This window comes from Eleutherodactylus coqui, chromosome 1 (genome assembly GCF_035609145.1).
Source record: "Eleutherodactylus coqui strain aEleCoq1 chromosome 1, aEleCoq1.hap1, whole genome shotgun sequence".
Classification (NCBI taxonomy): domain Eukaryota; kingdom Metazoa; phylum Chordata; class Amphibia; order Anura; family Eleutherodactylidae; genus Eleutherodactylus; species Eleutherodactylus coqui.
The window spans coordinates 47298943-47314650 of NC_089837.1; the positions used below are offsets into that span (position 1 = coordinate 47298943).

The 15708-nt window shown below is 37.9% G+C and overlaps 1 protein-coding gene across 1 annotated transcript in view; it reads right to left on the minus strand.

The window, feature by feature from the left end:
• The window catches only part of TFAP2D (transcription factor AP-2 delta), a 34690-nt gene extending 19499 nt beyond the window's left edge, over nucleotides 1-15191 (minus strand). The window contains exons 1-3 of the mRNA XM_066595349.1: nucleotides 15153-15191; nucleotides 14110-14607; nucleotides 11143-11203 (exon numbers count right to left, since the gene is read on the minus strand). Of these exons, the coding sequence (XP_066451446.1) occupies nucleotides 11143-11203; nucleotides 14110-14607; nucleotides 15153-15191 (598 nt within the window). The remainder of the gene's footprint in view (nucleotides 1-11142; nucleotides 11204-14109; nucleotides 14608-15152) is intronic.
• Nucleotides 15192-15708: the final 517 nt, after the last annotated feature.

Here is a 15708-nt window from a genome sequence, read left to right on the forward strand (position 1 = left end):
AGAGTATTAAGGGTTTAAGTATTAATTATTGGGCTTTAGAGAAAATCTTAAACGGTAAGGAACATTGTAGAGTGTGACGGTATTTGGTGGAGTTTACAGAAGCGCTGCAATGTCAGAGAGCATTTACCAATTTATATAGGCATTCTAAAGTCTGGAGTAACCTAGTAGAGTCTAAAGCAAATGAAAAGATATCACATACAATATTAGACTGCAAGCAACATGGGAGGGTGTAAAGGAATGTTGTGGAGTCTTAAGACATAATTTAAGAATCTTAAAGAACATTATGGAGTCTAAAGGAACATTGGAAAGTCTTAGGAAACATTCAAAGATTTACAAATAAATGTTAAACTCTATGGAGCATTGTAGAGTGTTCAGCATTATGGTGGAGTCTCATGGAACATTCTCAGGCTCCAAGCTCCAGTTAAAGTTCTGAAGGGGCTTTATCGAATCCGAATGAACATTGTAGAAGACCAGAGTATTAAGGAGCAGTTAGGGGAAGAACTTTATAGTGTATAAGAACATTGTCTAAAGGACCATCATTGAGTTCTCTAAAGCTTGAAGGAACATTGTAGTGTCTACGTTGACATCGTCAAGCGTTAAGGAGCATTTTATGGTCAACGTCAAGTCATTATACAAACTGGAAACAAGTTCTCTACTGGACTATCAGAGTTGATAGCGTTTGAAAGAACATTTTAGTGTCACAATGAATATCGTAAATTCTAAAGCAATATTCAAAGATCTGAAGGAGTATTGACTAGTTTGAAGAAACGTGGTCTTAAGGACCGATGTAGAGGTTATGGAATTTGAAAGAATATTTTGGTGTCTAAATGGACGTTGTAGACTTTTAAGGAATACCAAAAGGTGTGAAGGAGCATAGTCAGAAGGTTCGTTGTAGAGAGTATGTAGTTATAAGGAGCACTGTAGAGTCAATAGGAAGGTTACTTTAGCTAAACTTTACGGAGTCTAAGGATGTAGGCCGAGACAATATACCTCGGAGCCGTTAGACTTAAAGGCAAGCCGATGCAATCTAATTCTATCAAGTCTATATTACATTCACAAGCTTTAGTTGTAACAAAAATTTGAAAGACTTCAAAACCAACATGAGGGATATGCTTAATTAACTAAAAAAAGGCCCTCAAATGCATGTGGCCCATTCCACTCCACAGGTTTATATCATAACTTGTGGCAAACTAGAACACTTGGCCTTCACTTCCCCACACTATATCCGCGCAAGTCCAAAAATATCGGGCCACGGACTGATCATTACCCAGTCTCCATCCTTTATCTGTCTTTTATAAGATTTTTTTTATTATATACACAACCTGAGTCTCTTCCGAAAGAAACTTTAAAAACGTAAACCCCATTTAGACAATTTTATTGACAGGACAGAGACAAATTGCCAACTTGTAATATGTGACCCATCCTGATTCATGAAAGTTCCTCCATTCATCCTAAAGTTATAATGGCTCAGGTTTTGTGTTCTATCCCTGTCTGTGACTCACAAGCAGTTATATGGTGAGCTCCATTACCGAGGATCAGATAGATGTGCTGGGGCTTTAGCTCACTCTATATAATAATACTAACAATACAAAGTATCCTGGAATCATTGGAGAGACTTATATGAAACCAAGAAATCATTAAGTGGCAATTAATTCACAAAAACACCTGGCCGGACACAATCAGTGGACGTGCGCTGAGCCTTGACAGAAGAGACAATACTATACTACACCACACCATACTAGCACTGTACTATATTGCACAAGTCTATACACCATACTATGATAATGTAAAGCTCATGGTCTCCATTGAAATCTGTAAGTGAACCCTTCAATTATTATGCATCATGTATAAGAGTGTCTCGTATGAAGCAAGAACCTTTTAGGCCCTCTCAAACTCCACAATATGAGTGTGATTGCAATTTCTGCATCCTGTTTACTGCACTATACTATCCCACTATATACTATACTACACAATACTATCCTACAATACACTATGCTATACTACGCTATCCCACAAATTACCGTACTATACTACAGTACACTATCCTACTATATACTATACTACACAACACAACACTATTCTTCACATACTACACTATACTATCCTACTATATACTATAATACACAACACTATTCTTCACATACTACACTATACTATGCTACTACAGTACACTATCCCAGTACACTATCCTACTATATACTATACTACACAACACTATCCTACAATACACTATGCTATACTATGCTATCCTTCGATATACTATAATACACTAGACTATGCTACAAAACACTATGCTATACTACATTACCCTCCAATTTACTGTACTATACTACACTACATTATCCTACTACAGTACACTGCCCTACTATATACTATACTACACTACATTATCCTACTACAGTACACTACATACTATACAATCCTACACTATTGTACAATACACTATGCTATGCTATACTATAGTACCCTATATTATACTGCCCTTTACTGCACTATACTATAGCATGCTGCGCTATATTAAACTACATACCATAAAACGCCGTAAACTACACTATACTAAACTCTTTTATTCTTTAATAGTCTTTAATATACTATTTTAAACAATATCACTTCTCTTTGTGTATTATAGTCCTATTACGCTACCCTGGTATGTGATATCCCACATTACACTCAATGCAATAGCATGCCTGATTTCCTTGTTAAAGTCCATAAGGACACATGTTCTACAACAGAAGTGAGGCATTCTACTGTATACCTTTATATCATCACGCTCGGCCTCTCAGGGAAGAGTAAGAATAAATATAAGTGCTTTATCCATCCCCACAAATGGTTCCATTAACACTCCTCTATAATGGGCTCCCTATGAAGGCCTAGACAGGCAGCTACATCCACACATGTATAAGTCCCCTATCAGTGATGTGGGGGCACACAGGTTTACCCAATGCATTATAGGGGTAAAGTGACATATACAGTAGCCTGTCTCCTGGCATCCTGGCACGGTTGCATGGCCCTATACAGGCTCTGTTGTTATGTTACCGATATGATAGGTAAACTGAAAACGGTTTGGTACCGTGTTAGACAATAGGACAAAATGTTATTGTTCTCTAATCTTGTAGATATGATACCTTTTAAGGGCTAACAAAAAGAAATTGTTATAGCTAGCTTTTGAGGCACCTTGGCCTCTTCATCAGGCTTAAAAGGCTTTAAATCCTAATCAAGATGTCAAGGAGCCTCGAAAGCTAGCTATAACAATTTCTTTTTTGTTAGCCACTAAAAGGTATCATATCTACAAGATTACCTGGTTTCTCATACTGAGAACAATAACATGATGTGATAGGGACATGTATGTGTCTATGGGAGCTGGTAACGCATGGTGTATACTTTCTTTTTAATGACTGCTGCCCCCAATATACTCTGTGGCAGGCGATGAGTAATGACATGTATATGTTTATGAGATAAAGTTATAATGACTGAACCATCCATATACTCGGGGCGTCCAGGCATTGATATATGGCACTCCGCTAAGTGGCAGATTTCACTCTAGTGATATGGGATGAAGGGTGTCATTTCTTTATAATGTTTGAAACCTCCCATATACCCCGGTGGTCTTGTATCATGGCACTGATACATGGCCTTTGCTGAGTAGTGATGTATTAAGGACATGCTATGTGGCCATGGGATGAAGTAAGCGAAAACCTCCTATGTACCCTATGACCTGGCATCCTGGCACTGGTACATGGTCCATTCTAAAGCGGCAGATATTAGTCTGGGATGAGGTGATGAAGTGGAGTGTCTCCCATATAATGACTGTGGCCTTATAATGACCTCGTGCCTGGCATTCTGGCATTAATTTGTAGGCCACTGATAAGTGGCACATAGTAATCTAGAGAAGCAGTGGGAACACGTTTTCTGTCTATGGGAGGAGGTGACAGGTTGACTGTACTTTCCTTATAATAAGTGAAGCTTCACGTATACTTCTTGCCTGGACATCCTGGCATTGATATTAACCCCTTCCGTGGCAGGTTTAGGTAGTCTTCAGCACATTTCAACACCGATGTTTAGGAGATTTTCCGGGCGTGCCACTAAAGGGGTTAATCTATTTAACTATATAATCTATACAAGCAGTAGGAACATGTTTTGTATTAATGGGATGCAGTAACGCATGGAGTGTTCTTCCCCCTTATAATGACAGAAGTGTGGCATATACCAGTTATCCGGGCATCCTGGCATTAATACATAGCACTCTCCTAAGTGGCAGATCTTACTCTAGTGATGCAGTAGGAACATGTAATGTGCTGGTGGGATGAAGTGAAGTTAGGAGTGCCTTTCCCTTATTGCAGCTGAAGCCTCCAGCACCCTGGCATCCCGTCATTAATGAATAGCCCTGTGCTAGGTGGTATATATTAGTCTAGTGATGCGATATATGGGATGACATGATGGGTGAAGTATTTCTCACCTTATATTTTATATGATTAAAGCCCCCATGTATCCTGACAACCTGGCATTGAATCATGACCTTTGTTGAGTGTCAGATATTAGGTTAGTGCTATAGTAGGAACATGCATGCATGGGATGAAGTAATAGGAGGGGGGTGCCTTTCCACTACAAGATGTAAAGTCTAACATATACTCCTTGTCCTGGCATCGATACATGACCTGAGCTGAGCGGTAGGTATTATTTAAGGGATATAGTAGGACAGGTTATTGTAGATGTCAATGGGGTGAAGTAACAGGTGGAATGTTTTTCCTTTATAACCACTGAAGCTTTATATGTATCTTTTGCCCTGGCAGGAAAAATGGCTTTCTGCTACTTGGCAAATATTAATTTAGTAATGCAGTAGGATCATGTTATGCATCTATGGGATGAAGTGATGGGAAGAGTGCCTTTCTATTATAATGACTGAAGCCTCCCAAACGCTCCTTGCCCTGGCATAGATATATGGCTTTCTCATAAGCGGCTCATAATAAGATAAACTTCCCATCCTCCCCATGCCCTGGCATCCTGGCACTGAAGTATGCCTTTGCTGAGCGTCAGACATTAGTGGACATCTAGTAGGAACAAATGATGTGTCTGTGGGATATCATGATGGGTTATTAACCATTTGCTTGTACTGATGAATCCCACAATCCCTTTGTTCTGGCATCCTGGCATTGATACATGACTCTCCGCTATGTGGTAGACAATAGTCTAGTAATATAGTAGCTACATATTGTGTATCTATGGGATATAGTGACGGGTGGAGTGCCTTTCATTAATAATGACTGAAGTCTCCCATATACCCCATTCCCTGCCATCCTGGCATTCATGCATGACCCTCTGCTAAGTGGCAGTCTAGTGAAGTAGAGGGATTGGATGCAATGATGGATGGATTGTTGTATCCTTATAATTACTGAAGCTTCCATATGCCCTGTACCCTTGCATCCTGGCATTGAATCACAGCCTTTGTTGAGTGTCAAACATTAGTGTAGTGATGTAGTAGGAACATATGATGTGTCTATGGGATGCATGAATTGCCTTTCCATTATTATAATGACTGAAGCCTCCCATTCTTACTTTGCCCTGGCATCCTGGCATTGATACATAATGCCTTGTTATGTAAGTCTAGTAATGCAGTAGGAACATACTATGTACATATGGGATAAAGTTCTGAGTGGTATACCATTTCCTAATTAGTGAATACACCTCTGTGCCCTGGCATCCTGGCTTTTATGCATGACCCCCTGCTAAGTGCCAGATATTAGTCTAGTGAAGTAGAAAGACATGTTGCATCTGTTTTGTGGGATGCAGTAATGGCTGGACTGTTGAATCCTCATAATTACTGAAGCTCTCCACATGCCCTGGACCCTTGCATCCTGGCATTGAAGAACACCTTGCCGAGAGTCAAATATTAGTACAGTGATGAAGTATGATTTAATTTGATGTGTCTATGGGATGTAGTGATGGGTGTAGTACCTTTCCATTATATTGACTGTAGCTTGCACACCCCTTGCCCTGGTATCCTGACATGACAGAGAGATCAATTCCTCTCTGCTATGTGGGAGATATTAGTCTAGTAATACCGTAAGAACATATTATATAGAATATGATCAAATGACGGATGGAGTGCCTTTCGTTATAATTATTGAAGACTCCCATACACCCCTATGCCCTGGCATCCTGGCATTTATGTATGGCCCTCTGCTAAGTGGCAGATATCAGTCTAGTGACGTAGAGGAACATTGAGAATTAAAGTATAGCCTTTGCTAAGAGTCAATCATTAGTATTGTGATGTAGGAGGAACATATGATGTGCCTTTCAGATACAGTGAAGGGTGGAGTGCCTTTCCGTTATAATCACTGAAGCTTCCCATATACCCCTTGCCCTGGCACCCGGGCATAGATGAATGGCTCTCTGCTGTATGGAAGATATTAGTTTGGTAATAGAGTAGAAACATATTATATGTCTATAAGATGTAGTGATGGGGGAAGTGCCTTTATATTATAATGACTGAAGCTTGCACACCCCTTGTCCTGGCACCCAGGCATTGATAAATGGATCTCTGCTATATGGCAGGTATTAATCTAGTAATACAATAGGAACATATTGTGTATATATATAGGATCAAGTGATGAATAGAGCGCTTTCCCACTATAACCCCTTTCCCTAGCATCCTGACATGGATGAATCGCCCTCTGCAATATGGTAGATATTAGTTTAGTAATATAGTAGAAACATGTTATATGTCTATGGGACGTAGTGATGGGTGGAGTGCCTTTACATTATGGTAGATATTGCTCTAGTAATACAATAGGGACATATGATGTATCTATGGGTTGAAAAGATGGGTGGAGTGCCATAATAATCCCTGATGTCTCCCACACACTCCTTGCCCTGGTATCCTGCCATGAATGAATAGCATTCTGCTAAGTAGCAGATATTAGTCTAGTAGCGCCGTAGGAGCATGTTACATATCGATGAAATATAGTGATGGGTGGGGTGCCTTTCCATTATAGTGACTGAAACTTGCACATCTCTTGTCCTGGCCCCGAGGCATTGATGAATGGTCCTCTGCAATATGGCAGATATTAGTTTAGTAATGCAGTAGGAACATAGTGTGTATATATAGGATGCAGTGACGGCTGGAGTGCCTTTCTGTTGCAATGACTTAAGTTTACCAATCCCTAACCCTGGCATCTTGGCATGAGTAAACAGCATTCCGCTAAGTAGCAGGTATTAGTCTAGTAACACATTAGGAGTATATTGTACGCCTATAGCATGTAGGCACGGGTGGAGTGTCTTCTTATCTCAATGACTTACGTTATCCAACCCCTTACCCTGGCATCCTGGCATGCATGAATAGCGATCTGCTAATTAGCAGGTATTAGCCTAGTAATGCAGCAGGAACATGTTCTATGTCTATGGGATGCAGTGATGGGTGGAGTGCCTTTCCATTATAATCACTGAAGCTTCCCACATACCCCTTGCCCTGGCACCCAGGCACAGATATATGGCTCTCTGCTGTGTGGCACATACTAGTCTAGTAATGCAGCAGGAACATGTTATATGTCTATGGGATGCAGTGATGGGTGGAGTGCCTTTCCATTATAATCACTGAAGCTTCCCACATACACCTTGCCCTGGCACCCAGGCACAGATATATGGGCACATATTAGTCTAGTAATGCAGCAGGAACATGTTATATGTCTATGGGATGTAGTGATGGGTGGAGTGCCTTTCCGTTATAATCACTGAAGCTTGTTCACCCCTTTCTTTGGCACCTGGGCATTGACGAATGGCCCTCTGCTAAGTGGCAGACATTACTCTAGTGATTCAGGCCCGGTCTAGAGGTTTTGTTTTAACCAAATAAGATCTGACGTTTGTATCTTGAAGTAAACGCCTCGCTATCCGCATGTCAGTCACCTCTAAGCGATTTGACAATCTCAAGATCTTTTAAAACTGAAAGGAGTTCAGATCATATTAATTCCCCAAAAATGTTTTTGATTCAAAGTAGTTTGTATTTTATGTTGCCAAGGGCAAATGGAAGAAAAAAAACCTTGTTGCCGTTAGTCTTGTCCTCTCTTCATGGCCTAGAGGCGATAGTAGTATTTAAGCTTTTTGAAATTTGCCTGGGGCGTCCAGGCTGCATGATCACAAAGAGGAACATGAGTTTTTTTGGACTCCATCATCGAGATATCATGAAACGGTTACGGGCCAAAATGTCACCATGTTATTTTTTTTTTTTGTTATTTCCTTCTTTGTCTCCAAATATTTAGAACCTTGTCCCCACCTTATACATTAAGCTCCACTCCATACGGCTGTACATTTGACTTTTTATCAAACAATTCTTCAGAAAACACACTGATCTTTTTAACTAAGCATCAATTCTCCGACAAAAAAAAAAAAAAAGTCGTGAAAAAAAAAAAAGTAGATTTTTTTTTTAATGATTAAAAACACTGCCTGCTCCTGTAAATAGCGGCCCGGCTTCTTAGTAATTTCTTTTGAAATTGGTTATCTGAATATTCAACTAAGGCAAAAGCTCGACTCTGTATGAACAACATTAATATGATCTCTGCAGAGTTTGCTACTCGGAAATATTAGCATATCAAAGTAGGTGCCTTAGGCTGGAAAAAGCATCGATACACAAGAAGCAGACAGAGTAAAGATTATTGGTTGTGATGGGGAGAGTAGAGGAGCTGGAGGGGATGTGGTGCACACCATTAACTAGAAGTGATAGCAGCGGGATCTTTGCGTCACTTCAGCTGCAAATATTATATCTAGTCCCTACGATCCCAGGCCTTGTGGTAGAACATTCTCAAAACAAGGCGCTCAGACAATGAACAACACCCATCTGGATGAAAGGACCAATGGAATACTAGGGCTGAGGTCTACAGCGTAGGAAAGGAAATTCCTTTATCAAATTGCTGTTAATAGTATTCAAACCCATGTGGAGGGTCTTAGTAGAGAAATGACAAAAAGTGGGGGCTTTGAGTTTTGACATTTTTCGGATTTCCTGCCAATCATCCCATTGACCAACACGGCAGTTAGTCTTTCCTCAGCCTGGAATAGTTGATAACTAAAATAAGTAGATCAACACTACAATGGTAGATCAGATAGACTTTAGATTTTAAGTCCTTTTGGCACATTTTATGATGTATGCATGTTGCTAGTGCACTATTAATCTATTCACTACTTCCTGCATTCAATTTTGGGGTAGCCCTTTGGCTTTCTAAGATGTGAATAAAGGAAATAGCTAAATATGCTAAAAAAAAGAAAAGATAATCAATGATTGATGATAGACATATTAATATATAGATGTGAGATAGATAGATAGATAGATATGAGATATATAGATAGATAGATAGATAGATAGATAGATAGATAGATAGATAGATAGATAGATAGATAGATAAGATAGATAGATAGATAGATATGAGATAGATAGATAGATAGATAGATAGATAGATAGATAGATAGATAGGAGATAGATAGATAGATAGATAGATAGATAGATAGATATGAGATAGATAGATAGATAGATAGATAGATAGATAGATATGAGATAGATAGATAGATAGATAGATAGATAGATAGATAGATAGATAGATATGAGATAGATAGATAGATAGATAGATATGATAAAGATAGATGTTGGCATAATTTGTCCCTTTAACATGTAATAATGATAATAATACTATTATGTGTTTCATTATGTGTCCTGGTGTTTAGTAAGTGATATCTGGGTATTGCTGGTGTACATCCTACTTAATATATGGTTAGCATTGGAGATTATATTCTCATATAATTATCATATATCACATATCATACCTTACTGGTTTGGTAAAGCTCGATCTTGTTCATTTACTGCTATCTAAATTAAATAACTGGCCCTTAGGGTAATTACACGGAACTAATTATCACAAGATTATTGGCAAACTATTGAAATAATAAGAATAATTCTTCATATTAGTTAAGACAATACAAATATGTGCAGACTTTCCTGATATCGCCGGGAGAGGAGCTGTCCGTTCAGCACCATCCCTCTCCTCCTACTGCCTCCTTCCTATGTACTGCACTGAGGCATGGAAGTACTTATCCTTTGTGTGCATGCATGTATGTACTGTACGGCTTCATGCATGTATAGTACTGCATTTATGTATTTGGCTGTGTATGTGTCAATGTATCTGGGAGTGCTTTATGCGTCTATATTACAGTATGTATTTGTGTGCGCATGTGTGTCTATCTGTCTTCTATCTATCTATCTCATATCAATCTATCTATCTAATCTCCTATCTATCTATCTATCTATCTATCTCATATCTATCTATCTCCTATCTATTCCGTATCTATCTCCTATGTATGTATCTATCTATCTATCTATCTCATATCTATCTATCTAATCTCATATCTATCTATCTGTCTTTCTATCGATGTGTGTTTCTAAGCACGTGTACAGATGCATTAGTACCTGTGTGTATATATATTTATATATAGTATACACTTCATATATTAATGCTTTACTCATTTAGCTATATATATATTTATATATATATATATATATTTGTGTGTTTTACTTTTGGATGCTCTACTTATAAATATCATATCATAATATTACATAGGTAAATGCAACATGATGAACTAAAAAAGGATAAAACGGACTATGAATGCAAATATCCATATGTAAGGATTGCAATAAGTCGATTCATTCCAATCTGTGTCTTGCGGTGAGTTATGTGAGCTATTCTGAAATCTACATATTACATGGACATATATAAGATAGAAAGAATAAATAGGTAGGTAGATAGATAGATAGATAGATAGATAGATAGATAGATAGATAGATAGATAGATAATATAATACACGGGCCTCTATACAGATATAAAGGCTTTGTATATAACAGTTAACTATTTCATCTCTGCAATGTATGGAACACAGAGAAAATACATCAAGCAGCAGGTGGAGAACCCAGTAAACAGACTGCCGAAGACAATGACTGCTTCTAGCAAACAAGAGTCCTCATAATAAGGAATAAACCTGCTGTATGTCCATGTGTCAGTAAGCTGTGACTCTGTATGACAGGATGTAGTCGGTACTGTATGGCTATACATATTATAATACACACCAGACAGTTCATAAACATTTCATTATAAGATAGGAGCACCTACCTCTTCTTATTACACCTCCCTGACTGTTAAGCACAAGTCCACACTGGGCCTCAACCGATCCCTGCAAAAGAGGAAGAGAATGAATGAAAAAAAAAATAGAGAAATAGAAATGAAAGTCAAAACACATTTCGAGGTTCTATCTATCTATCTATCTATCTATCTATCTATCTATCTATCTATCTATCTATCTATCCATCTATTCATTCATCCATCTCTCTCATATTTGTCTCTATCTATCTATCTCATATCTATCTATCTATCTCATATCTGTCTATATCATATCTATCTATCTATCTATCTCATATTATCTATATATCTATCTAATATCTATCTATCTCAAATTATCTATAGCTATCTTTCTATCTACCTATCTATCTCATATCTATCTTAAACTAGCTATCTATTTATCTATCATTGATATATCTGTTTAGCTTATATTCTTGCATGCACATACTATTATCACGATTATAAACCATATGCACACTGAATATGTATGAGGAGACCATGTTTAAACATATTTTATTCCAATTTTTTACCAACAATACCGATAATTTGCTGCATTTCTAATGTCTATAATCTTCTAGATATAATTTCCAGGCCTCAAAAGCTTTGAAAAACCAGTCTGGCAAACGGTGGGATAAGGCAGTCAGGTCATGTCACCTCTTTCTCTCCCCCCCAGCAGCCCTTTACAGTCTCGACGTTTTCTTTCTAAACCCGAATTGTAAGATCTCTTCAGAAAAAACACACGTTTGAGTTCTGCCTTAAAGTGATTATGAAATCGATAGAAGAGAAAACGTGAGGCTCTGTATAAATTACCGCCGTGATGAGAAAAGGTGTGACAGGAGCTTTTGTTGCCCATGGAAAATCTTTTTAGGGGACTCAAAGATGCGTCTAGCAGCCGCAAGACTGTTTGCATCTGTTCCCTTGACTTAAACACCCTGCAAAGTATTGGGGGGCTCATTTACTATTCCACACAGGGAAATATATTTACATTTCTGGCATTAATTACTCTAAATGGGCTAAATAAACTACTGAATAGAATGCGTGCATTTGGCCATGCGATGCGGTTATAGCCGACAAATGCTTTCATTTTGTATAAAAAAATAAATAAAAAAAAAATCTTACAGTTTCAATAAATATTATTCTGGGGAACATCTGGCAGATTATTTTAGTCTCGGCATATGGATTGGTTAGTGTTTCTTTTTTTGTCTTCTTGGTAACTTGTAACATGCTGTTTGGTCGGATGACATTGCATAAATGACCAGTTGAATAGGTTTAAGTCGCAAATTGGATAAACTACGGTGTTCTTTTGCTGGGGAATTAGCTTTTGTCTCCCCCCCTTGCAAATTTTCTAATCCCTCTTTTGAATGATGCCATGCTTGGTGACTGGCAAAGGAAAAAAAATTTGTACAGATTGAGAAAATCAGCAGCAGACGTGGAAAAGAATAAAAAGAATGAGTCGCTCTCCTATTGAAAACTGGAAGGGTTTATCCACTTTAAAGAGCCTGTTGTAGGACTAGAGCTTGTGAGAGACACTGCCCGCTACAATGATTTACTCACTTAAACAAGGAAAGTCACGTTTACTGACACTTCTTTACACAGCGAGCAAGAATTATACAACTTCCTTCTGTCTCTGTTTTATTTATATATAATCTCCTACTTTGACTTTTATATCTACGGCTTTTATTATTTGTGTATATATTTTTATTCCTATTTACTATTATTATTGCTTCTACTAGTACTATTATTATTGTTATTGTTATTAGATATGTTTTATTCCTATGCCGTTTTCTTTTTTCATCCTTATTTTCCGTGTTTTATTATATCTTCACATCATTATCAGTCCAGTTTTTACTTGTATATTTTCTCTATGCTTAATAGCATGTACTTCCTTTATACTGTGTCGTAAATTATTTTATATTTTTTTATTGTATCCCCTTGTCCCATTTTATTCCCATGACTTTTTATTTGATTCTTAAAGATTATTTTATTTTTTGATTTTTCATTTTTTATATCTTACCTCCCTTTTTATTACACTTTTTAGGCATTTTCGATTTTTTTATTTGATCTTTTTTAAATCATCTTTTTTTTATCTTTTGATGCCTTGTTTTCATCCTAATTTATTTTTTACCCCATTATTCTCCATTTATTCTTATTTAAATTGGTCGCTTTTTTTTCTCTGTAGTTATGGAATTAAAGATCTAGGGAGAAAAATAAGGCAGGTATTCTACCTGATGCATGATGCATATACACATATGTCATGAGGTATATGCGCATACATATATGCCATGGATTATATATGTATATAATCCATGGCATATATATGTATATGCCAGGAAACTCTATGCCCCTCACTTCAGAAGTACCCTTACCTCCTAAATCCCCGGCCCTGTTTTTCACCCTACCCTATCCGCTTTGCCAATACTGATGTCGATTTAATCCTGCAAAAGAAAACTTATTTGAATCTATCTATCTATTAATATATTAGTAGTTTTATAATTCTGAGACTTGTAATATTAACCAGACAAAAGTATTGTGGAGGTGATACCTTTATTGGGTATCAAAAACCTTTTATATGCAAGCTTTTGAGGCTACTTAATGCCTCGTCATTAGGTTTAGTCAGATTATGCCCGAGGAAACATATTTATATACAGCAGATTAGAGACAGTTATTATCTCACTACAGCTTGATGAAGGTGCATAAAGCAACCTCAAAAGCCTGCATGTATATGACTTGAATCACCTCTATAATAGTTTTGTGCTCTTCTTATACAAGAGTATTTATTATAACAAGGATTTTTTTGGCTAACACAGTCCCACAATATGTTTTCTCTACACCTTGATAGTTTTGAGACCAGGTTCTCCGCCACACCTAAGCTATGAGCAGATAGGAATTTTCATATTTTCCTTTGTTGACAGGAATGATACTGTCGCACTATAAAGAATAAAAATGAATTTCATTTCCTACCTGGAAATCGTCCCCTCCAGCACCAGAAAGACCCAAGCTGGATCCTGGCAAAAGCCTTTGATCTGGGTGCATGCCATACTGAGATCCATGGCTCATAAGAGACAAGTCATGCCGTCTGTAGGCATCTAGACACCCAAAGTCTCTCCTCTGATCGTCCAGGCAGGAAGACTTGAGCGCCCGGGCGTTATGGAGGTTAATAAAATCTGTAGGCTCCCCATGGTGGATCTGCTGGTAGTATTGCTGGGAATGATGCAAGGAGTTTAAAGAATAAGCATCAGGATTGACCGCCGGGTGACTATGCTGGAACTCATAGTGGAAGGATTGATGGTGGAGTGGAGTATATTGGTGATTTGCAGAGAAATACGGGGATGCAAACTCAGTTCCAGTGGTGGAATAAGTTAGAGGAGACGTGGAAGAATAGGCGACACTGGAGTTGGCCACAGACTCCAGACACCCAAGCTGCATCAAACGGTAACTGTTTGATCCATCATGACGTATCTAGAAGGAAGGGAGAGAAAAAGACAGGAAAAAATAGGTTTGTCATTTAAAATAGCAAGTACCGACAACAGAACAGTCCTCAAGTCTTCTAATCCAGGTGCAATGTAGTAAAGCAGTCCAATAGAAGCGCAATTCCTCCAAGAACTCAATCTTGACTCATAAAATCACCAACCATAAGACCCTAAAAGCAAAAACTCCAGAACTGATCTCCCCTAAATCATAACACACACACCCCATCTTCCCCACACAAACCTCTGAGTCTGTCTATCAAAGCATCTGATGATCACTTCTTGCAGATCTAGCATGCCCCCCTATGCTGTAGCGCTTTACCAGGGATTATTTTTCCCCTACTTTTTCGTTATAACAACTGTTGTATTGCAGAATGCCATTCCAGACGACAGATGTCATAACGAATTTCCTTCCTTCTCTTCTTCTGTAACTTTTTTTTTTTTTTTGCAGAAGCCCATAGTCATTGACTGTAACGGTTGCAACAAGGATTAGGGGTGATAAAAACACCAAAGCAAATAAAGAAAGATAAAATATACCTCTGAATCATGGACCAGTCCTGGGAATGAAGTTGACATGTTTGCCCTTTTTTTAGTTTAGATATATCTAGACTTCTCCTAGAAGAATCCTCTCCTGTAGCTTCTCCAGAAGATAATGCGGGGCTTGCAGATAGACCTTCTTTCGCCTACTCTCCCTGAAAAAGCTGCAGGAGGAAAAAAATTTCCCCTCTGCTCAAAACCAGCTCCCTGGATCAGATTTTGTAGTTGCTGGATAATTCTTTAGCTGATGTCGTAGGTCCCTTGGCAATATAGAAGTTTTGAAAATTAAGCATCAGCAGTGAGAAATGGGAGGACAATAGATAGAGCAGCTTCATCCCAAGAGACAAGGAATAAATATTGTATCTTCCCCTAATAGGGATCTCTGGGATCTTTCGACATTTTATCCATTTCTTTCTTAATCTTACTGCTTTAACTTTGCTTAGGTCGATGCTATTTTATTGTACATTTTAGAATTTTTTTTATTATCGGATTCTTAGGTTAAAAATGCAATAAAAATGCAACCAAATAGGAATTACTTGGAGACAAATGCAAACGA